Source organism: Epinephelus lanceolatus, chromosome 14 (assembly GCF_041903045.1).
Source record: "Epinephelus lanceolatus isolate andai-2023 chromosome 14, ASM4190304v1, whole genome shotgun sequence".
In the NCBI taxonomy this organism is placed as follows: domain Eukaryota; kingdom Metazoa; phylum Chordata; class Actinopteri; order Perciformes; family Serranidae; genus Epinephelus; species Epinephelus lanceolatus.
In genome coordinates this window covers 44,926,620-44,950,971 of record NC_135747.1, presented here as the reverse complement: position 1 = coordinate 44,950,971, position 24,352 = coordinate 44,926,620, and the positions used below count along the sequence as shown (strand labels likewise).

Here is a 24,352-nt window from a genome sequence, read left to right as displayed (position 1 = left end):
TCAGAGTTAAGGGCGGTGAAGTGAATCATGCAGACAAACTAAAACTTAACTGCTCAGGTGGACCTATGAGGAGTCAGGGAGGAGGGAAGCACTCGTGGGATTAAAATCAGAGGTAGTGAAGAGGAGGAGGGGCCATGGTTGGAATACAGTCTTAGTATGATTATAAAGAATAGGTGAGGTAAACAGGGGAGGTCGTCAGGGATTTAAAAAGAGTCCTTTAGTTACCTCACTGACTATTCTGGTGGCGTTTCTGACATGTATCATGGCGGGCGTGACCTCCAAGCCTGAGAGGTTCTTGCCCTTCATGTGCTCCTCAAAGTCCTTCTTATAGTCTTTCTATTGGCCGCAAAGATAAAGACAGAGCTCAGATAACCACATGCAGGCAGCGCTGCTTCACAATGCAGGTACCTCATTACCTCATTCACACCAGCGTCCTCATAACGACACCAGTCCCCGTATGTACAGTCTGAGAATGTGAGGTCTTGTGCGTGTTCATGAGTGTGTTCATGAGTGTGTTTGTAGAGTGTGGGAGTTTAAACTCTGATGTTTGGAGTCTGGAGTTTAACGATGATCATCAGAATAAATGTTTTAAATATCTATAATCCAGGCTCCATAGAGATGTTCAGATTATACTTTACCTTTGTCACCTCTGCAGGGTTGGAGTCAGATCAGCAGTCTGAACTTATACTCAGGATCAAGGAGCAAAAATACACCAGGCCTAAGTTTACTGTGAACACATTTTACACTGCCTTCTCCCAGTTTATTCTCCCAGGCCAGCCAGTAAAGAGCAGACAATAAAAGGGACACACAGTGATCATTTCCTGTGAGCCTGTTTACTCCAACATGTGTCTCAGGTCTTCTGATCACAAGTGGTCAGCTCTTAGTACGAGTGGCACAGTGTGATAGGCACACAAACATAGGCACACTCTCCTCACCCCCAGCTACTCTCTCCTGTGGAGTCCCACAAGTTTCAGTCCTAGGTCCCATTCTTTTTTCTCCATCTACATGCTTCCCCTCGGTCAAATCATTCAAAAATATGACATCTCTTTCCACTGCTATGCTGATGGCACCCAGCTCTATCTTCCCCTCAAACCAAATGACCAATCCAAACTCACCAATCTTCAACTGCATCAATGAAATAAAGTCCTGGATGGCAGTAAACTTCCTTCAACTAAACAAAGCTAAATCCGAAATTGTTCTCTCTGACTCCTCTGACAACATCAACCTGATATCCAACAGTCTTGCAAAAATCTCACAAAAATCAAACCATTCCTCAGTTTCAAGGACCTAGAAAAAGTCATCCATGCTTTCATTTCCACTCACTTGGACTACTGCAACTCTCTTTACGCTGGAATGAATCAGTCATCTCTCTCCCGTTTACAACTAGTACAAAACACTGCCGCTAGACCTTTGACAGGTGCCCCCTAGCCTCTCTCCACTGGCTGCCAGTGCAGCACCGTATTGATTTTAGACTTCTTTTATTCACATACAAAGCCCTGAATGGAGTGGCTCCTTCCTACATGACAGAACTTTTAACCCCATACTCCACCTCCAGACCCCTCAGGTCGGCTAACCTAGGGCTTTTAACTGTTCCACACACTTATTTTACACTCAGGGATGACCGTGCCTTTGTGGTCGCAGCGCCCAGACTCTGGAACAACATCCCCCTCTCTGTCAGACTTGCCCCCTCCATCGACTCTTTTAAATCAAGGCTAAAAATGTTCCTGTTTACTAAAGCTTTAGAGTCCTTCTGATGTTGCCTATGTGTTTATTTGTGCCTTGATCTATGTTGGTTGCTGTTTTTGTTCTGTTTATTATTTCACTTCACTTGTATCTCTTTTATTCATTTTTAACTGAACAGCACTTTGGTCAACTTGGGTTGTTTTTAAATGTGCTTTATAAATAAATTTGACTTGACTTGACTTGACTTGACATGTGTTGACGTGGTCTGACCACGTATCTTCTGTTGTGTAAACACTAATATGTCCTGATGCGTCATCAAAGCAGGACGTGGTGGTTGTTTTGGTGACTTACTCTGTAACTTGCTCATTTAATGATGAGTTGGACGAAGCGCTTTGTGACCATCCGCCATTTTGCCATATGGGCAATGGCGTGCTGAATTCTGCTGACAGCGATATCTCCAGCTCTACTGACACAGCTTTTTACTTTATTTATCTATATTCAATAATCATACAAGAATACAAAACATGAGGAACACATTTTGTACCTGGAGAAGGACAAGAAGAGAAAGGGGGATGTGTATATCTAAATAAAAAAGAGTTTTTTTCAAGGTATGACTGACTGAAATTCTGGAGTTGCATGACAGACACAAAACGGAGACGTGCCTCGGCCTCGGCCGTCCACTTGTTATTGGATCACTGACACACATGTAAAGACCAGGCAGAAACAGGCTCTGTAGTATGAAACGTTTTATAAGATACTGTGCCTGATGAATAGTCTTGATATAATGAACTGGCGTTAAAGGCGTGTAAAAGGTTTCTCCAAACTTCAGAAACATTCTGTGACATAAACAGCTGAACATCCAACAAGCTGCAGCGTATCATCGTCATGTACCCAGAGTCATCACAGTACAGGTTAATATATGACTATACAGCAGGCACTGAGGTTCTTCCATCCACTGTGAGCACACAGGAGGCTGAAGGTGTATTTACCTGGCTCTGCATGTGCTGCGCCTCCTTAGCCGTCACATATGTTGGTGTCTCAAAGTCCAGCATGGGTTTACCCTTCTCCCTCTCATACTTCTCCTTATATTTCACCTGCACAGCACACACAGATATAATGTTAACAAATGATTCTTATATTGTGATGTGAAATGTCTTCAACACGCAGTCTGACATTTATTATACAGAATATTTACACTTTGTCATATGCAGGTTTGTATTTATTGCAGTTCACTAGGAGAACAGATAAAAACTGTGTCATCCATCACAGCGAGCATCAGAACTGCTACTGCTGATTTCAAAAGTCTAAAACACTGACACCATCCTCCTGTCAGTGCAGGAAACAAGATATAGATACAACATCAAGCTTTGTAAAGAGCTCTGTTCAGTCTCTGTTCAGTCTCTGAGGAGGTGGATATAAATGATGTATATTTACAGAATAACTTATGTTGCAGTGTGAACTCTGTTAAGAGAAATCTGTCACTGAAATGTTTTGGAAACATTCTGTCAGTGTCATAAACTAAGAACATATGTGCAGATAAAACTGAAGTTTGGTCCTGAACCATCTGTAACATCTCGTTTATCTAGAAACCAAAGATGTTTAGTGTCACAGCTGAGAGCTGCTGTTCCTCCTCCAGACACTGAGATCAGGTGACTCAACAATATTCACAACAGAACATGTGAGATCCATTTTATTTTATATTGTACAAACTCTGTTGACTTAAGAGAGTGAATGTTGTGTGTACACCATGACATGTTCTGGTGCTCAGATGACCAAAAGTGGTTCAGTTTGATGTTTAAATAGGCAACAGACAGCATCTCTTCCTAAATATATCATGATGAAAATAATGTGGGTTGCACAGGGTAGTGTCCACAGTAAAATCAGACTATCAGTGTTTACATAGGTTACTTAGTGGCTTTGCAATCTTTGCAATAAGCTTCTGCCCCTGGGGGCGAAATTTCACGGAAAAAATCTGCTTTACAGCAGGAAACGTGTCATGTGTTGTGAAACTGGTCGGTCAACCAATCAGGGACTGGAGCTGGTCCTTACAAGGAGTTGGGCATGAGATAGTTGAGTCACGAGCACAATGGCAGACGGACAAAGTTTGGATAATTGTTGCTCGGTCTCTTTACTCATTTATTTGGTAGTGTCCACACACCTTCTCATTCTACATATACACAGAGGTATACTGGTGGCTTTACAGCCTACATTTTATTCATTATCTCTGATCCCCACGCTCAATTTGGTCGTTGCCACAGTGCAACGCAACACCACTGACGCTAGGTGGCGCCAAGCTAAAAAAAACAAATCCTATCTGTTGCCTCTTTAAGTTTGACAGTGTTGCTGTAAAGTCTGGAAGAGAAGTTTAATTAAGCTCTCTTTTCAGTTTTACATAATAAATGTCTTTATGAGTGATTCACAAACTGATGACCTCATCATGACCTCATGTTTCTGCTGCTTTGTCTTTTTAATGCATCTGAATGTCTGTCTGCTGGACTCTGACCCTGGACCAAGCTTATGGTATCTTGTGAGGCCATGCGGGCTGGGCGTGACACAATCATAAAAATTCATTCATTCATTCATTACAGCAGACACATGTGTTTGGCAGTGAAGTGTTGGACAGTTGAAACCCACAGAGGTGTTTTCAGGGTGGGTGGAGTGTTTGTCGACCTCTCCTGCGTCTGTGTGACTTACGTTGCTCTGCAGATCAGTAGCCTCCTTGTGATGGAGCTGTTCAGGTGTGTCAGGGATCAAAAGGTAGTGACCCTTACTCTCCTCAAATTTCTTCTTGTAGCAGTACTACAGGGGAATTCCCAGTCAAGTAAAGACAGCTCAGTACAGCAGAGCAGAAACAGAGCGTCTGTCTGGAGTTTACTCCATCCATTACACATCGTACCAAAAGGTCAAAGGTGATGTTAACATTATTACAGCTGATATTAATTATATATGTTAATGATCAAACAGCTCTGAGCAATGTCAATAAATATGACATGAGCGGAAATTAAAAATGGCCGTTATAAACCGTATGAACATGATCTTTAATCAATGGAAGAGTTCTGTGTTACGTGATCATTAATAAAGTTTTGTTTGAACTACACGAGGAAATAAATCAAACTGAGGAGGTCAAAGGTGAGAGGGGTCAGGGTCACTACCACATGAGGTGACAGAGTGAAGGATGTGTGGATGAGATGGTGAATAATCTGCAGGACGTTAATGTGAGGTGACGGAGTGAAGGATGTGTGGATGAGATGGTGAATAATCTGCAGGACGTTAACGTGAGGTGACGGAGACGCTGAATTCAGACACGTTTCAATGAACCACTGAAAGTGAACTGACTCCCAGCAGCCTCCTGGGTGGGGTGTGAGAGGGTTATGATGATGATGATGATGATGATGATGATGATGATGATGATGATGAAGATGGTGTCTTACGTCGCTGGACAGTTTGCTGGTGCTCAGGCTGTGCTGCATGGACAGAGACTCGGCCATGTCGGTCACAGGCTTGTGGATCTTCTTCAGGTCACCTTTGTACTTCACCTGCAGGTGATGACATATGATTATCACAGATCTGGATATCAACTCTTTTACTCAATGAAGGAGTTAGTTTTGGTGTTAAAGGGACAGTTTGGATGTTTTGAAGTGGGCTGTATGAGGTCTTTAACCACAGTCAGTGTGTTACATCCAGCAGAGGTCAGTCAGCACAGTTTGGAGAAGCAGGCAGGAGTGCTGAGCAACGAGTGGAGCACAGTTTATACAGTTTTATAATCCAGATAATCATATTTCCACATGTATTTTGTATTCATCTACTTGTACTTGTTTATTCTATTTAGACCTTATTTCCTTATTTTGAAAAGCAGAGGCAGTCTTGTGTGTGCCCACGGCTGCAGCAGAAAGGACACAGCCTTTGTATATGGGACACTTGCTCAACCCACTGATCCACCGGGCGCCCAAAAACATTACTAGTCAGTGATGTTGATGCAAAAGACATTCAGTAAATTATTTTTCTTTGTTTTAGAAGTTACCAATTATTTTTGAGTTTTCAAAAAGCAACTTCCCATGTCTGAGCACTTTAAGGACTTTAAGACATTTTAATACCAAGGCCTGATTTTAGATTCACGTATTTAATGCCTTTTAAGACTTAATAAGGGTCAGTGTGAACCCTGGAGGCAGCGTGGTCCAGCAGCTCCCGTCTTCAATGAGGTGAAATGACTGTTTTTGTAAATGGAGTCTGGTGGATTTGTCAAAAGACTGGATGTGGAACTGAAGCTGTTGATGACTTCCTGTCTGACAGAAAGGTAAAGTGGTGAAAATATTTGCATGATAGCGTACACTTAGGCTGATACTGTTTTTCAAGTGGCTAATATTTGTTTTGTTGCTGCCCCGTCCACAGCTGTTCATCACTCTGCTTCAGTGACGATCATCCTGTCTGCTTCTCCAAACTGAGGGTGAGCTGACCTCCATCGAACCTCCTTGGATAAGTGTTCATTAAGTGTGTGAGGAGCTGTTATCGTAGCCTAGTGTGTGCGTGTGTGTGCGCGCGCGTGTGTGTGTGTGTGTGTGTGTGTGTTGACAGGCGGCTGACAGAATGAGGTGGTGTTTGCTGTCAGAGGGAAACGATGCCGGCTCTCACCTACCTCACTAGCCAGCACACTGGCATCCTTCAGAGTCTTGTAAATCTTACTGTCCTTCAGGTCATATTGTGGCTTCTTTCCTTTCATCTCCTTATCAAACTTCTCCTTGTACTTCAGCTGTGTGGGCAGGACACATGTGACAGTTAGCAGCAGCAGTACTGGTGACAAATGAACAGTGGAAGATTCACAGACGCCATCCCACTGGAAACGTGAAAGACGACATAATGCTTCTTGTGTTGTATAAAAAGGGACGAGAGACTCTCAGGGATAGTTTGGTTTAAATGTCATACTAGGAATGCTTCTCAGATATTAAACCTCAGATTCAGTTTGCATCCCTTGTTATACAACAAAAACAACTGTGGATCCTATAAAGTGATTTCCTCATGCATCGGTTTGTTTCCTCTTTTTCATTTAGCAGTCAAATCAAAGGGCAGAGACGGTGTGTCTGTGGGTGTGTTCACATCTGCAGTTTGGTTCCAGGCTTTGTATTTTATTGCTCACAGGTCTCTGTGTTTGATCACAAACGACTCCAGACACGTCATAATATCAGTCCCATCAGGGTCCAAACCAAACAGGTCAGCTGTGGAGACGCCCTACAACACTGGTCAGACCGAGTGCCTCGCACCAAGACGTATCCAGTATGTGCTGGGATCCAGCTGAGCTACGTTACCGCCCTGGTCGCCAGAATAAATGTAAACTGTGCGTTTCTGCAAACCACTGATACATCTGTTTGATTCATACGTTGCTTATGAATGTTTCTAAAGTCACAAAGTATCTGAGCTGCCTCATACACATCAGGAGGTGGAAGAGATGGTGGATGGCGTGTCACCTCAGCGAGATGTCTGCCAAGCTGCAGACCAACAACCTGTTCAAACCAACAAACAACAAAACCGGTCATAGCTGCATTTACAGCATTTACCATCCACCAAACATGAGTGTCCCTATGTTTTCACTGATGACAGTGCCACAAGGGTGGCTGCTTTTACAAAGACATCACTGCATTTCCAGCCGGGATGGCGCCCAGAAAAACAGCTGTTCTTTTACTGAGACATTGCTGCATCTCCAGATGGATTAGTGCCACGAGACCAGACCTTTTTAACCATGATGTCGCTGCATTTCCAGCCGGGATGATGCCCAGAAAACAGAATGTTTCAAACCCACCATGATCTTTTCCCAACCATTACCAAATGTCTTTTGTGACTAAATCTGACCACACGTTATCCACCGCACTGATAATATAGTAGAGGATACATGGTAGTAACTTAGAAATGTAAAGTACATGTGGTTTGCAGAAACATACAGTGCAGACATTTCCTCTGGTGACTGGATCGTAGTTCACACTTGACATTAGAAGGCATCTGATGTAAATCCTAATTGATCCTCTGATCTGAGCACTACGATGACTCTTAGTGCCAAGCGTGAACATTTAAATAACCAGAACATAAACTTCATATATATGAAAGTATATATGGAAGAGACAGGTAAGTGTGACCATGGTGGTGTTTCAGAGGCAGCCTGGTTTGGATCATTCAGTTTAAGAGAGACAAAGTGATATCCTTAAAATATCTCTGAAAAATAAACATTTATAGTGAATTTGTTTGCTGTGGTAACATCTTTAGAAAGTCTACACTGCCCTCTGGTGTCACATCGACAGGAAGAAGCTCCATAGTGTCTATAAGACACGGGTCTACAGAGGAAGTCAGGTGCAAGCTGGTAAAGGTTCACTGTCTGAGTGACTCAGGAGAAAATGTTGAAACACAGAGTATCAGCAGGAGAGCATGCAGGAAGGCTTGTCTATGCCCAGCAGTGAGCCACAGCCTGTCAGGGACACTACAGAGCAGAGGGTGCACACAATGCTACAACAGAGAGGTACCCTGCAGTGAAATCACAAATCAACAGATGGACAGGAAGAGGACAGAAGGACAGAGGAGACAGACAGCTTCAGTGTCAGGGCGTGAACCTCCTTACATCACTAGTCACGGCACTCATTTTCTTAATGTGGCGCATCTGGGGCGTATCATAGGAAGCTGCTCCGTGGAGGGAGCGCTTGGCGTCCACCTACAAAGCGCAGTGAGATGGAGGGATGAGAACACACAGACTGGGACATCATGGAAGAGGACAGAGGAGGAGGAGGAGGAGGAGGAGGAGGAGGAGGAGGAGGAGAGGAGGAGGATGGAGCAGTGTAGGTTTAAGGATGGGGACATGTACAATGACATTAGCAGTTAAAACATGTAAATGAACTTTGATGGAGTCGCAGCGACAGACTGAGACATGGGTGGCAGAGGAAGCACTATGAGGAGCTGCTGGTTTCATTGTTAGGCCTGAAGGACTGCTGCTAAGCATCTACACAGCAACACTGGTCTGCAAACATTAACTCAGGGGAGCTGGTCTGACAGTGAGACCAGCACACAAGATCTCTGTGGGAGTAAAACAGCTTCCACTGACTGATGATGATGATGATGATAAAACATGTTCTATGAGACGGTAACTGCAGGGAACCAGTGTCAAAGCAGCTCGACTGTCCCAGAGCGTCATGAGACAGGTGACTGGTTGGTTGGTTCAGTGTACCTGGCTGGTGAGCTTGGACACCTCAGTGGCCAGAGTGATGTCTGGGCGGTGGACCAGAGAGCCTCCACGGCTGGCCTCCTCACGGGCCTTGTCACGGTAGCCGATCTGACGGAGACAAGAAGAAGAATCAGTGAAGCACGTACAAACTCTAGAACTGGTGTTTACTGGTGTTCACTGGTGTTCATCTCTGGTTGTGAGGGGGCAGCAGTGTGACCAGGGTGTGTGAGGGACCGTACAGACGGAGCACACAAACAAGTTAAGTCCAGATTATTTCTCTTCCTGATCCCACCCTGCTGAGTTTGAGTCCTTTTTATATATTTTTCCTGGTTTCTATTTTTACATTTGAAAGTGTGGACATTAAACATTTCTTTCCTCGTTCTGGTCACTTTCATCAAGGAGGGGAAGAGGATCATTATTAAAGTGAAGATTCCTCCAGTTACCTTTTTAATCTATCTGTCCTGTATTGTCATGTGAGGAGGGGGATGATAGTATTTGAGTTTTCTTTCAGTGTTTTCTTTTGCTGGTGTCAGAGGGGAATTAAATGCAGCTCAGTTATTTCACTGACCCTCCTTTAACCAAGTAAAAGTCCCTGTAGCTTCTGAATTGAACTTATAATGAGGCTTTACAGGGAGGCTGATTGTTGAACACTGTGCACTGTGCTGATGGGTTTTCTGTTCTGCTGATTACCCCACTGATGAGTTTGGAGGCCTGGGTGGCCTTCTTTATGTCAGGACGGTCGACCACAGTGGTGTAGTGCAGGTTGGCCTTGGCGTCTTTCTTGTAGGCCACCTGTGGTGTCGGGCAGAGGAGGAGACAGAGTACAGGATGTACCACAAACACAGCAACAGAGAAACATCAGAGGCGGTGAAACCTTCCCAACATGGAGACTGTGTGCTGTCAGTTAAATCAATATAACCACATTTTAGTAACAATGGTGGAGACGACTCACGCTGCTCTGAGTCTTGGCCACTCCCATGGCGTGCTGAACATCAGGTGGAACAATCATGTGGTTATATATTGACTTGCCCTTTTCCTTCTCAAACTTGGCTTTGTACACGGTCTGTGCAGACAGAGAGAGAAATGTCAGAGCGAACAGCACAGACACAGTCCAGGGTTCATGCGACTGAGCTGAGATCGACAGTCGTACCTTGCTGACGAGCTTGTTGACGTTCCTGCTGTGGGCCGTGTCACGAGTCTCGGGCAGAGTGGTGAACGAGCCCGACTGCATCTCCTTCTTACTGGCCTCCTTGTATTTGGTCTGAGGATGAAAATGAAGAAACACGTGTAGAGGTGAAGTCATAAAAGCAGCTGTATAGTTTAATACATCTGATTCTTTTCCTGACTGACTCTCACCTCTGACGCCAGAGTGCGCACAGCCTTGGCGTGAAGGATCTGAGGCGTGTCCTGGACGGGGATGTAGTGGCCCTTTGCCTTCTCATACTTGTCTTTGTACTTCACCTGGACGGCAGCAGCACATACAGGATTAGTTTACAACGTGTCACACAGTCAGGTCTGAAGTTTAATTTAAGGTTTCTAAGCTCACTGCCCTCTGGTAATATTACATCATCAAACAAAAGGTCAGACAGACGTGGACAAACTTACAATGCTGGCCATTTCAGCATTTTTCATGGCCAGGACGGTCAGCTTGTCATCAACCACGGGAATCACACAGCCCTTCATCACCTCCTTGTCATACTTGTACTCAACCTGTGGAGGAAACAACAGGTGCACGGTGAGTTCAAAACTGTAGAACTAGAAATATATTTAAAAACCTAAAGAAAAAGAAGCAGCACCGACTCACATCACTCTGTTGAAGGGAGTTCTTAGCAGCATTCACAAAGTCGGGTCTGTCTGCTGTCCAGATCCACTTGTTCTTGGTGGCTTCATACTTCTTCTTGTAGTCAAGCTATAAACAAAAAACAAAAAAATCAAATATCAGATTAATATTTTCAGCTATTTTGAGTTCAACTTTAATCAATAATTTAAGCTGCAGGCAGCGATGAACGGGTAGGTCGGGGGGGCTGACAGGACGCCATCAGACACTGCGCGCTTGACTCAGAAGTTATTTCTTTTTTTTTAAGATTTTTTTTGGGCATTTTTTGCCTTTAATGGACAGGACAGGTAAGTGTGAAAGGGGGAGAGAGAGAGGGGATGACATGCAGCAAAGGGCCACAGGCTGGACTCGAGCCCAGGCCACTGCGGCAACAGCCTTGTACATGGGGCGCCTGCTCTACCACTAAGCCACCGACGCCCCAGAAGTTATTTCCAACGTGGATAATTTGGCACTGGAGATGTCACAGTGCAAATTTTGTAACACTTCCTGTGTCCACGTCATGTTGCTATGTATCATGTGCAGACAGATGATCTTTGTCACATCAGCCGGACGTCCTGGTGTTAGCAGGAGGTGCTGTAGCTGTGACTCAATACTGACACGACGTGGATCTCAAACAGTTTAGAAAATTTTTCTTTGTTAAAGTCTTAATAAATAAATAAATCTGATTAAGGGGATTAAAAACAAGTTAAAAATTAAAATAAAAAAATCAAAATGGCTGACTTTCAGCAGGACGGAGCCACTGAAAGCGAATTAAAAATATGTTCAAATTGATGGGAAAATATGCATCCCTAACTTCAGGACTATCAAAGAGACTATGTCCCAACGTACAGCATACACAGAGCCTGCTGACCACGCCTGACCACGCCTGAGCTCAATCACTGCACAACTTTGCAGTTTTCACCAGCTCTGATGTTTGTGTAGATTTTTAAAACCACTCAAAAATGTGATTGCTTTGCAGAAAGAAAAATCTCCCACTTCCCCTCGCGCCTGTATTTCCTGATTCCATGAAAGACACTCACGTTGCTGATGTTCTTGTAGGCCTCCTTGGCAGCACGGATGGAGTGAGCCTCAGGGTCCATGTTGATCTGGGCCTTACACTTCTCGTACACCTCTTTGTACTTCAGCTGTGAGATGCAGAAAAAAAACACAAACGTCAGCTTCTTATTCCTTTATGTAAAAACCAAAGTGCAGCTGGTGTGAGAGGGAGACTTACATTACTGGTGATGTCTTTGACCTTCTTCATGTGCTGCTGGTGAGGAGTGTCATAAGGCAGGGTGTATGCCTTCGCCTTGGTCTTGTTGTACTCCATCTTGTAGATGATCTGAGGAACAACCGTCAGAGTCAGGAGCCAATCAAAAGACACCAAACACAAATCATGAGGGACTCACTGGACAAAGTCAGAAACTCACATCGCCGATCTTCTTGCTGCGTCTGTGGGCCTCGTACTCTGGAGTCTCCAGAACGGAGGTGAACTTGTCTTTGGCACGTTCATACTGCTCCCTGTACCTCCACTGAAGGAGGATGGTGACGTGTGAACAAAGAGAAAGTTAGTGCCACTCGTAATCAGTTTGACACGGTAATAATCTGCTTTTATTAGTGTGTATTCTGACAGTGTGTCTTGATTTGAATTCATGCAGCTACAGACAGAAATTATCCAAGAAAAGGGACGAACTGATTCTTTAAAGGAGTCATTGGAGTGCTCCAGAAAAGATCATTTCAGTAGGAGAGACAGTGACGGACAAGACGTCACCTTTCAGCATCCAGTGATGTCAATTCAGACGGTCATTTGACTTTAAATCATTTTCTGTTATTACCTAATAAAGCTCAGGTGTCAAAGGAAACACATTTCCTGTTCCTGTATTTCTTGGACAGATCTCTGGCAGTATGACAACAGACTAACATGGATGATGTCACCTTTCACACAGAATGAGTGAAGTGCAGCCATGCAGAGTTTTTAAAAACATGCAGTTATGTTCCAGGTGAAGATGAGGATGATGACACGTTACCACCGTTACAGTCTGCAGTGCCCACGCAGCTCATCACGATGACCAGCTGATTCTACCGCTCACTGAATCTGAAGCTGGTGTACGTATATACAGGGGCTTTGCTAAAGATGAGCTTTACTCAGGAGACAGTAAATGTTAAATAATAAAAAATGTCTTATGGGTAGAAAACAGTCAGTGGGTGATTAACATCCAGATAAATATCTGCTGTAATGTTGTAACTAAAGCTGCAAAGATTTGTTCATTAGTCATCAACTAATAAATTAATCGCCTCATAATCTGACATCAATTTATCAGCGTTTCTCACATATTAACTAATGAATCTTCAAAATGTTTCCCTAAGGTTTCCACAGTATTTTATTCCATTTCCATGACTCTTTTAAAGTAGTTTAAAATGTGCAGGCCCACAGAGTGACACAACCGTGCACTGTCCAGGCAGCTGTGGATAACCATGCTGGCACTTGCTAACTTTACTGGCTTGTTAAACATTCCTGCCACCAACAGACTGGAGCAGACGATAGGTCGATCCGTCCGTCTGCTGCACTGCATTTTTAGATGAGTTAAAGGTTCACTGATGGATGAGATGAGGATGAAGAAGTGAACAGGTAATGGATGGATTAGAGGATGAAAGTGAAGGGACGAATGTGTGGCAGTTAAAGTCCTTCAGGAGTTAGAGTGGGTTTAATGACGTGTCCACAAACAGAACAGATGAACAAAGTGAGACGTTTGTTCTGCTGGTTTGTGGACGGAGCGACCAGCGGTCACCACTCTGGGAGGTTTACCTTACTGGTCATAGAGGACTGGAAAAGGGCTGTGAGGATGTCGGGACGGTGCAGCTCATTGCAACCAATCCTTAGCAGATCCTTTGCTCTGGATTTATACCTCACCTGTCCACACACACACACACACACACACACACACACACACACACAGCATGCCATAGTTGAGGACACATGATAAACAGCAGTGACACTGGGAGGACTGGAGAAGGACTCCGGAGATCCAAGTGTGACGGAGGAGCTGTTTGTCCTTCATCTGTGCCTTCAGACTGACAGGAAGTGCTGCTCAGCTTCCATCTAATGAGTCCAGTTTAACCAGGACAGATTGAACTGTCTCGCTGACGGCACAGATGAAGGAGAGTCCTGCTCACTCAAGACAGCAGCTGTTCTGTAAGTGGCACTGTTTACAGCGACCCTAAAAGAAAGAGACAGCACGAGGTACAGACAAGAAGAGAAACGTATCGACGACCAGCAGCAGGTCTGTCGACGGCCTCATGCACCAGTGTGAGAGGTCTGGAGGGCCGGACTGAAGGTAGCAGCGGACGTAGCAGGCCGGTTGTTCAGCACAGCCGGGGCGTTTACCTGGCTCATCTTGTTGTTCTCCCTGGCCAGGACGTATCTAGGATCATCGGTAGTTACGGTGAACTTATCCTTGGTTTTCTCATAAGCAGCTCTGTAGGATCTCTGCTCAGAATGTCAGAGGGAAGTTAAAGACAAACGTCCAGAAAACAACATGCAGCCACATGTGACGAAACTTCTCCAGGACACAAAGGACGGTTAATAAACAAGTCGATGAGAAGGAGACATTTTATACACTTAATAAAAAGATCAGGTCATAAATACTACAGTTACCTCAGAGCTGAGAGTCCAACAGAGACGCACCAAAGACAGAGAGATGTGATTAAAGTGTCGACTTCACAGTCTAATGATAATAACAGTGTTTCTTGGTACTGTGTGGGCTGAAAGGGTGAAGGGACTCACATCGTTGATGATGGAGGAAGCATATTTGGCAGCCTGGAAGAATGGAGTGTCGCTGGTGTACTTGAAGTTGCCTCTGTTCTTCTCAAAGGAGGATTTGTACACTCTCTGTCACAAAGAGATCAAACTGAGATCAGGAACATGCAGAGAAACACACGGCTCCATTAAAGAACCTTCAACATAGGAAATCATCTGAATCTTAAACATCACATACAGTACAGTGTTTTCTACAGATGAATCTGGCTAAGAACAGGAAGTCAATAAGTCGTCATGACGTGTTGGTGTCTCTTGACAGGACGCGCAGGGTTGGATGTAAGCTCTCCTAATAAGTGCACAATGTCCACTGATCAGATCGTTGGTTCGATCCCCGGCTCCTCTAGTCTGCGTGTCGATGTATCTTTGGGCAGATACTGAACCTCAGACTGCTCCTGATGGCTGTATCATCAGTGTGTGAGTGTGTAGCAGGTGGCCCTCACATACAGCTTGAAATAATCCTGCCAGCACCACTACATCATTTTATCAGATGACACTACAGGTGACAAAGTGTGACATCAACAGATCCTTCACCTCGCTGTACAGCGCCTTGTTCCTCTCAGCCATCACCAGGTCAGGTGTGTCCCACACGAAGCAGCCGAGACCCCTCAGCCACTCCAGGTCCTCCTTGTACTTCACCTGCAGAGGGATTTAACATAGATGTCACACAGTGTGTCAGTGACTCTATCCGCCCTCCTGTCTCACACAGCGTGCATCATCTGAATGAACTGTACTCACGTTGCTGACGTTGTCGTTGACAATCTTGCTGAAGAAGAACTCAGGACGATCGGGGATGGACTTCCACGTCCCCAGAGAGGTGATGTACTTCTCTCTGTATTTAACCTGACGCACAGAGAAACAAACAGGAAGTCAAAATGATCTTAACGTCTGATTATGAGCATGCAAAGATGTTTACAACAAATAATCAATCAGCTGATCTGCTGACCTCGCTGATGTCATCAGTGACTCTGCGGTGGTAGACGATGTCCAGAGCGTCCTTCACTGTGCGGTAGTGTCCCTTAGACAGCTCGAAGGTCTCTTTGTAACGCAGCTGAAGACAGGAAGAACAAACTGTGTCAGAGTTTCATCAAACACACACACACACACACACACACGTCATCATCATTATTATTCAAAGGTGAACCTCACATATCTGCAGTGATGTGTGATTATTAATTAAAATGTCTATAAAGAATCTGTCGACCTCTGAGAGGTTTACTGCTGAAGGGAAGGCTGAGCAGCAGAGTCAGAGGGAAAACTACAAATAATTACACATATAAACATGGCACTGATATGACGATGACTGTTTGTGATGAAGATCAGACGTTGAGCGTACTCACATCACTGGACTGCAGGTAGGATTTCTTGGCCCGGATCAGGAGTGGAGTGTCGGCGATGGCGGTGTATCTGTGCTTCATCTTCTCATACTGGTCTTTGTATTTGTTCTGAGGCAGGACAGAGTTCATACAACATGTCAGGAAACAGTTTTTACATTCATCTGGTAACTGACAGCATTTCTAGTGAGACTGTTGGGACATACTTATTCAACTTCTACAGTGGTGAGAAGTTATGAAGCTACAACAGCAGCAAGGAAACCAAGATGAAGAGGAAATGATGAAGGGAGGACTTACATCACTGTAGATGACCTTCATTTTCCTGGCGTGGTCCATGTGTGGAGTTTCGTTTTCTGGAGTGAAATGGCATCTCTCCTTAGTGGCCAGGTCAGTGTACAGGTACTGTGGACACACACACACACACACACACACACACACAGTGGTTAGATTATCAGATCAGTGTACAGGTACTGCAGACAAACAGATAATGATCAGATTCAGTCAGTGGGTGACAGAGTGTCTGAACTCACCTTGTTGGTCAGCTGCTGGGCCCATTTGGCTCTGGTGATGTCCACTGAGTCCACAGTGGTGGTGACCTTGGCCATCTCCTCCTTACTCTGGGCTTTGTAGATCAGCTGAGAATAAACAGGCAGGAAAAGTCAAATCAAACTCAGTCACTGTGAGACCATTCATACAGTGTGATGAAGTGTGTGTGGGGAAAATCACTCACGTTGCTCATGTGGCTCTTCAGCTCAGTCACACGTTTATACTCAGGCGTGTCCAGGACCACGGAGAAGTTGGCGAGGTTCTTCTTTGCCTCCACTGGGTAGGTCAGCTGTAGGAGACAGGAAGTCACACAGGTGACTGTGATGTCACTGCAGGAAGCTGACAGTGACTGAACATGACTGATAATGATGTGCAGGTATATTCTGTCCTGACTGAAACACATACTCTCTGTTTGGTGATGTTGCGGACGGTGATCATCTCTGGGGTGTCGTACAGGAAGCAGCCGAGGCCTCTGAGCCAGGTCAGGTCCTCTTTGTATTTCAGCTGAGAACACAAAATGACTGGAGTGAACATTTGTGATGAAGTTAATGTTGTAATCTCTCTGTCAGACTCTGAGTTACCTCGCTGGTGATCTCATTGACGTGGGCGCAGTGCATCAGCTCGGGAGTGATAGGCATAGAGATCAGCTGACCTCTGCTGTTGTAGTATTTCTCTTTGTAGCACAACTGAGACGAGAGGGGAACAAAAAGGTGGCGTATTAAACTCAAGCTACATGAACAAATACAGAACAATGAACAATACAAAGTGTGTGAGGCTGGTGCCGTACGTCGCTGAGGTTGGACTGGTTCATCTTGACTTGTTTGATATCGGGGGTGTCGTAGGTTGTGTGGATCTTGTCCTTGTGTTTGTGGTAGTCCTCTCTGTACAGACGCTGAGGAAGGAAACAGACCAATGTATTTATTTTACCCAGCAAAGTGTCACTGATGTGTCTCATATCAATAGCAGCTGTGTGTCATCGTACATCGTTGACGATCTTGTGAGCCTTCCTTGAGTTGACAAAGTTGACGCCCTCTGGATGGAGAGTGTAGGCCTTCGCCTTCGTCATCTCGTACGCCTCCTTGTACTTCACCTGACGGGACAAAAGCAAAACCACATGATTCAGCAACGTCAAACCCGCACTGGCTAAAAGCTTGAATTGCTGTGTGAAGAAGGGTTCAGCTGGATGAGTGGAGACAGTGACAGTACTCACGTTGCTGTTGATGACGCTGTTCAGCTTGGCCTGTTTGATGAGCGGGGTGTCGTGGGGCAGGGAGTAACCAGTCGGCATGAAGCTCTTGTTGGCCTCCTTGTACCAGTTCTGAGAGAGGACAACAGAGTGAGACAGGATCAGTTCAGACTGAAGAACACACAGTGTGTACGCACGCAAACATCACGGTTCAAACATGAACGTTCTTCATGAACAACATTTCAAAACTTTTCCATAATAACATTGTTTTTCTTGCCCAACATTTTCAAACATGTCAGATTCAGACATGAAGGGAGAGACAGACTGCACGGAGAAAACAGAGAAACATACATGATGGTCAACGACATGATGTCACACTACGACACATGTTTGAGCTCCATTATGTCGACAGCTACAGAAAATAGATTTGCCTTTACGTTAGATTATGTGGAAGGTCATCCACAGAAGGTTACTGGAACAAGTTCATTACACACAACAAAATTCCAGGACTTTTCCCAAACTTTCAATTATGTTTTACTAATTTGTGACTTTTCCAGGCCTGGAAAAATTGACTGTGAGATTCCATAACTTTTCCAGGTTGTCTATGATCGTGTGAAAGCTAAAACACCCTGACTGAACAAAATGAGGTCAAAATTCTGCAGAAAACTGAATTATGAATTATGATCGCTGCTACGCTGATGACACTCTGACATGTGTGTGTCATCGCTGCCCTCCATCACTGCCTGGCTGCTGTTAAGGAACTGATGTCACTTGAGCTTCTTCAGCTAAACTCCGACAAAACTGAGGTCCTGATAACTTTGTCTCAGACGTGAAAACCTGCATCGGCCCTCAGGTCTACCAGTGTCAAACCCTCCACAGGAAACATGGCTTTAATCTTTGACCAGAATCTGACTCGTAAAAAAAGCCTCCTTCTCTCAAGCATTAAAAAAGAAATAAGCAAAACTTCCTACAGTAGATATGTTGTACAGGTACAGTTAATATTTAGGGATATCATCTTACATCACTCTGGATGTAGTTCGCCAGGCGTGCCCTCTCTGTGTCCACAGTAACAGGAGGAGCAGTGTTGGTGCCCTTGATGTTGACGTTGTAATCGTAGCGGTAGTGCAGCTGGAAGAAGAGAAGGAAAAGATGAGATCATGCGTTTTTGTTACGTAATAAAATAAAGACGATAAGTGAACACTGTTGGGAACATGACTTACATCGCTCAGGTTCTGAGAGTTCTGCTTGGCCGTCTCGTAAACCGGAGTGTCCGTCACCACTGAGTACTCCTTGAAAGCCTCGATACCTTTGGCTCTGTACTTGTTCTGGAATAAAGAAACAGAGACACAGCGATCAGCATCACCTCAGATTAAACACCAGGTAACATGAGCCTGTGGAGGACTTAATGGAAGAACAGCGGCAGATTAACTGGAAGATTTAAACCCAATAACTGACGAGGATGTGAAACAGAGGAGCAGCACAGGAATGAATATATTCTGGGAACACTGACCTCACTCTGAAGGTCACCAGCATGTTTGACACGGAGGATCTCAGGTGTGTCCCAGGCGAAGCAGCCGATACCCCTCAGGTAGTTCAGGTCGTCCTTGTAGAAGATCTGAGAAGAGAACACAACACACAGATTCAGTGACTTTGGCAGATGTGCTTGTTTTTCAGCAGTGCTCATTTCACGGATGAAAACTATGACAAACACATTTTATCAACAACCTTTTGTTTTCATGAGGAAAACAAGACGATGACGAGCTAAAAATAAATCCTGATAATAAAAACTAAGACAAAATTTATGTTTGATTTTCGTTGACGAGACTTTATGAAAATGTTAGCAGTGGTCTGTCGGACACTGAAAGCTTGCAATATCTTCAAATGCAGCATGAGCGACAGGCTGGTAAACTCCAGTAAATAGTCTGCACCAGGATGTTTCACCAGCCGCTGAACGGCAGCGGAGCGAGCAGCCACCGGCCGCCAGACTTCACAGCTGATGAATATTTATACAACCTGTCACCTTAATTCTTATTTCTGAAACAGGAAATAGCCTCACTGGATTAGTCTAAAGATAAAAAATGAGTAAAATGTAACTGAAACTAAAAAAACACTTTGGTCTAAGACTAAATCTAACACTGCTGTCAAAAGTAACACTGTTTTTCAGTTGATTAAAATCTCACCCTTTTTGGATTTTTTGGGCTAGAACTAGAAAACACACACCAATTGAAGCTTTCTACTCTTTTTGAATTTCATCTTCTTTTGTCTCATTTGTTAAACACGAACTTATTGCTGTTCCTCAAATGTTCAATGTATCTATAGAACTAAAATATGAAGACAGCTGGTAACTGGCTGAAGACATAATGTTGTTATCTTGAACTGTATCAGATGCTTTAATAAAAAAGCACGTTAAAAAGACAGTATAGTTTTAATAACAATCACGAGCAGAGAACGTGCAGCTGACGGCAGGTACTCACGTCACTGAGCTGCTCGTTGACCTTGCGTGCCTGGACATACACCTGCATGTCGGGGAGGCAGATCCACTGGTGCAGGTACTTGCGGTAGTTGATCATGCTGACGGTGTTCTGGGTGTTGCGTCCGGCCACGATCTCCAGCATGTCTGGTGGGATGTGGTTCTTGGCCTTGGTCTTCTCGTAGTTCTCGTGGTACAGACGCTGTTAAAGACAGACGACAGGTGTGTGTGTGTAACATGTGTTGTGTGCACATAACCTGCAGACTGGTGGGAGATGAAAGGGTGAAACAAACTGAACTCACATCCAGGACCAGCTTTCCAGCTTTGACGCAGCGAGCAGTGGAGGGATCGTCCTCCAGAGACTTCGGCAGACTGTAGAGGGATTTGAACTTCTCATAATCCTCCTTGTACTTCACCTGCAGGGGCGACAGGATTCACTTTGTCTCTTAGAGGTGAAAGGTCACACATAAAGAAAACACAGGGATAAGATGGAGCGAGATGAGCAGGAAGTTAAACTCACGTTGCTGAGGATGACCTTCTGCTGCTTGGCGTGCTGCAGGGAGTGGGAGTCGTGTGGAATCGTGTAGCTGTTGGCTTTGATTTTGTCCCAGGTGGAGGTGTAGTTTTTCTGTTGACAGAAACAAGATATTATCAACATGTTCATGTGAACGTGCCGTCTACAGATCTTTAATCGACTGAAAACTTTTCCTGAACTCACGTTGCTGAAGAATTCCTTGAAGTTGTGGCACCTGGCGTAGTCGTGGGTGTCCAGGACGGTGGTGTACATGTGCTTCTCTTTGTGATAAGCCTCCCTGTAGTTGAGCTGTTAATGACAGGTGTTTCATTAATGCACTCAGTTTGGATAGTTTAAACTCAAACACTGTGTATGTGTGTTTGTAAAAGTGCAGCTGACTCACATCGCTGGCCCAGGTGTGGCCCAGCACAGCCGTCACATAAGCCGGGGTGTCGGTCACAATGGAGTAGTTGTTGAATTCCTTCTTGGCGTCCTCTCTGTATTTGAGCTGTGAGTGAAGATATCACACAGGCACGTTATCACAGTGTCACAAACTGAAGCATTAAAATGTTTCTGAAGAATAAACCTGAACATTTCTACTGATGTCCCACGATGCTCTCTGCTGTTACTCACTTCGCTCTGCAGATCGTACGACTTCTTGGCACGAATGATCTCAGGTGTGTCCCAGGCGTAGCAGCCCATCCCCTTCATCCAGTTCAGGTCGTCCTTGTAGAACACCTGTTACATGACAACAGCAAAACACACACATTTAAAATAATGATAAACTTATTTACAGGGCACTTTTTTATACAAGAGAAATAGCTTAAAGTGCTTCACAGTAAAAACACATTCAAACAAAAAGGACAAAAAAAAACTGACAGCAGATGATAAAATATAGAAGGTAAAGAAGAAACGGACCAGTGAGAAGAAAATCATCAATTAAATAAATAGATTTTAGCTGTTGTCTAAAAATCTTTTTTTAAGGTACTTTGTCATGTTGGAGTTAATAAACGCTGCTTGTTTTCTTGTGCGTATAATTGTGTTTCATTAAAAACTGAGCAGCAGAAGATCTGAGAGCTCGTGCAGGATTATAAAACAACAAAGTCTGAAACGTAGGCCGGTCCTTAACTGTGAATATTTTATGTTCAGTCATGGAACAAACATCTGAGTTTTAAGAGAAGAAGATAATTGTATTACAGTATAAACTGTATATCAGGTTGAGCTCTGACGTTTGTCCTGTGACATGAGCTGCCTGTAAAATAAAAACTGTAATTACAAAGAAAATTCTCACTTCATGAGAACATTGAGAACATCTCCAAGATTATACCAGCTCTCAGATTTTTAAGATCTTTTGACAAATAATAATTAACAATATAAAATACATATAAAGATGGTTACACTGCCTGAGGGCTGCTCATTTATGGCAAAATCATAATCACAATTATTTATCATCACTCCTCGTTAACTTTGAAAACATTTATTTATAGAACTTAAAAAATCTTGTCTTTTAAAACTGTGGATTTTTTTTTAACTCTAACTATAATTTAGCTGACAAACAAATTGAAAAAATGTAAAAAGAATGGCATAAATCAAAATGATAATATATATTCTATAAATATGAACAGGGCACAAGAGGAGAGGAAAAAACCTCACACTGTCGGCAGAAGAGCCGTGAGCTGTGACGACTGAGCAGCATGTAGAGGAGCTGTAAATCTGACTTAACATTTCACTGTGTCTGAGAGTCTGCAGCTGCAGCAGGTGAGCCGTGAAGAAGAACCTACTTCACTGAGGATCAAATGAAATGAATCGCTCAGCGCTGCGCTGCCTGTATATCTAACGTAACATCTAAAAACAGTTCATGTGTCCCAGACGTCTGCAGCTGCAGCAGGTGTGTCCTGAAGAAGAACCTACGTCACTGAGGATCTCGTTGGTCTTGCGGGCACGGATGGCGTCCTCCTGGTCGGGGTGGCAGGTCCACTGGTGCAGGTAGGTGCGGTAGATGACATCACTCAGCATGTCCTGGCAGCGCTTAGCGACCGTGTTAGCGATGATGTCAGGTGGGAGGTGGGTCTTGGTCTTGCTGAGGTGGTAGTCCTTATGGTAGACCCTCTGTGGAGACCAAGGAGAGGTACTGACACTGTTTTTACTGACATGAATGAACCTGGGCTTGTGAAGGTGTGAATGTATAAAGGTGTGAATGTGTGAAGGTGTGAATGTATGAAGGTGCCTTGACATGTGAGGAATAAATGGACAAACTGTTGTGGACATCATACCAGTCCTTTGTTCTTCTCCTGCTGTCCACAGCGCACCACCTCAGGGAAGTCGATCAGGGTTCCAGCCATGTAGTGACCCTTGGCCTTCTCATGGGTATCCTTGTATTTGACCTGGGAGGATCCACAACAAGAAGAGTCTCATGATATGATATTTATACTCTGTAGGAGGAAGACCTGACTCCATGTGCTGATCAGACGCTCACATCACTGGCGATCTCCCTGCCCTTCTTGCCACTGACGAGTGGGATGTATTCATGGTCCAGCTTGTAGCCCGTCGCTTTGGACTCATCCCAGTGTTGTTTGTAGAGTTTCTGAAATCACACACACAGAGTTAGAGACAACATGTGATGTACAGTCTATAGTAATCATAAATGAATGTAATAATAGATATGACATTACCTCACTGATGATCTTGGACACCTCCCTGCTGTGGGCCAGCTGAGGCGTGTCCTCTGAACCAATGTACAGACCTTTCTCTGCGTTGAAGGTCTCTTTGTACTTCAGCTGTAGGACGAAGAATCAACACAACTCAGATCTGATCAGTGTTTATTGCTTTGATTCTCTAAATGTAGAACGTGTCAGTTTTGTACTTACGTCACTGAGGTTAGCTGCATTCATCTTCGCCAGCAGGATCTCAGGGCGGTCCACAATCAGGGTGAACTTTCCGAAGCACTCCTGGGCGTTCTTCTTGTAGAGTCTCTGCAGGTAAATCACAGCACTGAGGTGAGACGCCACAAACTGACACTGACAGCTGGATGAAAGACTGAATGAAACACAGTAAACGTACCTCGTTGAGAATCTCCTGGGCCTTCTTGACCTTGACGTGGTCCACAGAGTCAGCCGCCATCCAGCCGCAGCCACGCAGCCACTCCAGATCAGCCTTGTACACGTGCTGGAAACAGAAAGCAACACACGTATTAGGACAGAAGTCAATTTATTGTGTCACTATGATGATAATGGCCCATAGGTCGGAGTGATTGGCACTCACATCGCTCTGAAGGTCGTAGGCTTTGCGGGCCTGGATGACATCGTTCTGGTCTGGCAGACATGTCCACTGGTGCAGGCGTCCGGTTCTGTAGAGGTCATCATTGACTTGTCTCTGGCATTTCTTGGCCAGTTCAAAGGCCAGCATGTCCACAGGCAGGTTGAACTTGGTCTTGGACTTGTTGAAGTCCTTCTTGTACAGAGCGTCACTGGCGATCTTTGCTGAGTTCATAGCCAGCATGATCAGAGGGTCGTCATTGACGCTGAGGGCGCCAATGTGGTGGCCGACCTGCTTACGGTAGCTCTCCAGGTACTTGTGCTGTGGGACAGACACACATCATGATCTCCATGTTTCCAGGCTCTCAGATAAATGAAGAACAGCTTTAACAAATGCTCCTGTTGTGATGTAACTTTGTCTCACGACTCACCTTACTCTGCACTTTAGTCGTACTGATGCACTGCTTGATTGGCACGGCATCTCCGGGCATGTAGTAGCCCGTGGCTTTGACCTTATCCCAGGCTTGGGTGTACAGATGC

General features: G+C 44.5%; 1 protein-coding gene across 43 annotated transcripts in view; it reads right to left on the bottom strand.

The window, feature by feature from the left end:
* The window catches only part of neb (nebulin), a 95,899-nt gene that overhangs the window by 20,613 nt on the left and 50,934 nt on the right, over positions 1-24,352 (bottom strand). For 13 of the 43 annotated variants that reach the window (XM_078174768.1, XM_078174775.1, XM_078174783.1 and 10 more), the window contains 46 exons: positions 24,244-24,351; positions 23,820-24,134; positions 23,619-23,723; positions 23,426-23,530; positions 23,231-23,335; positions 23,035-23,142; positions 22,832-22,942; positions 22,470-22,667; positions 21,192-21,296; positions 20,962-21,066; positions 20,763-20,867; positions 20,565-20,672; positions 20,347-20,460; positions 20,049-20,246; positions 19,085-19,189; positions 18,795-18,899; positions 18,595-18,702; positions 17,599-17,706; positions 17,371-17,478; positions 17,176-17,280; positions 16,970-17,074; positions 16,794-16,892; positions 16,573-16,677; positions 16,373-16,477; positions 16,140-16,244; positions 15,849-15,953; positions 15,455-15,559; positions 15,247-15,351; positions 15,043-15,147; positions 14,479-14,583; positions 13,501-13,605; positions 12,125-12,226; positions 11,929-12,036; positions 11,735-11,839; positions 10,683-10,787; positions 10,484-10,588; positions 10,235-10,339; positions 10,029-10,139; positions 9,831-9,941; positions 9,569-9,670; positions 8,882-8,986; positions 8,282-8,371; positions 6,317-6,430; positions 5,115-5,219; positions 2,673-2,777; positions 226-336 (listed from right to left, as the gene is read on the bottom strand). In XM_078174768.1, the coding sequence (XP_078030894.1) occupies positions 226-336; positions 2,673-2,777; positions 5,115-5,219; positions 6,317-6,430; positions 8,282-8,371; positions 8,882-8,986; positions 9,569-9,670; positions 9,831-9,941; positions 10,029-10,139; positions 10,235-10,339; positions 10,484-10,588; positions 10,683-10,787; positions 11,735-11,839; positions 11,929-12,036; positions 12,125-12,226; positions 13,501-13,605; positions 14,479-14,583; positions 15,043-15,147; positions 15,247-15,351; positions 15,455-15,559; positions 15,849-15,953; positions 16,140-16,244; positions 16,373-16,477; positions 16,573-16,677; positions 16,794-16,892; positions 16,970-17,074; positions 17,176-17,280; positions 17,371-17,478; positions 17,599-17,706; positions 18,595-18,702; positions 18,795-18,899; positions 19,085-19,189; positions 20,049-20,246; positions 20,347-20,460; positions 20,565-20,672; positions 20,763-20,867; positions 20,962-21,066; positions 21,192-21,296; positions 22,470-22,667; positions 22,832-22,942; positions 23,035-23,142; positions 23,231-23,335; positions 23,426-23,530; positions 23,619-23,723; positions 23,820-24,134; positions 24,244-24,351 (5,262 nt within the window). Of the gene's footprint in view, positions 1-225; positions 337-2,672; positions 2,778-4,377; positions 4,483-5,114; positions 5,220-6,316; positions 6,431-8,281; positions 8,372-8,881; positions 8,987-9,568; positions 9,671-9,830; positions 9,942-10,028; positions 10,140-10,234; positions 10,340-10,483; positions 10,589-10,682; positions 10,788-11,734; positions 11,840-11,928; positions 12,037-12,124; positions 12,227-13,500; positions 13,606-14,079; positions 14,182-14,478; positions 14,584-15,042; positions 15,148-15,246; positions 15,352-15,454; positions 15,560-15,848; positions 15,954-16,139; positions 16,245-16,372; positions 16,478-16,572; positions 16,678-16,793; positions 16,893-16,969; positions 17,075-17,175; positions 17,281-17,370; positions 17,479-17,598; positions 17,707-18,594; positions 18,703-18,794; positions 18,900-19,084; positions 19,190-20,048; positions 20,247-20,346; positions 20,461-20,564; positions 20,673-20,762; positions 20,868-20,961; positions 21,067-21,191; positions 21,297-22,469; positions 22,668-22,831; positions 22,943-23,034; positions 23,143-23,230; positions 23,336-23,425; positions 23,531-23,618; positions 23,724-23,819; positions 24,135-24,243; position 24,352 lie in introns of all 43 variants that reach the window. The other 30 variants (XM_078174776.1, XM_078174788.1, XM_078174791.1 and 27 more) reach the window with 8 other exon arrangements.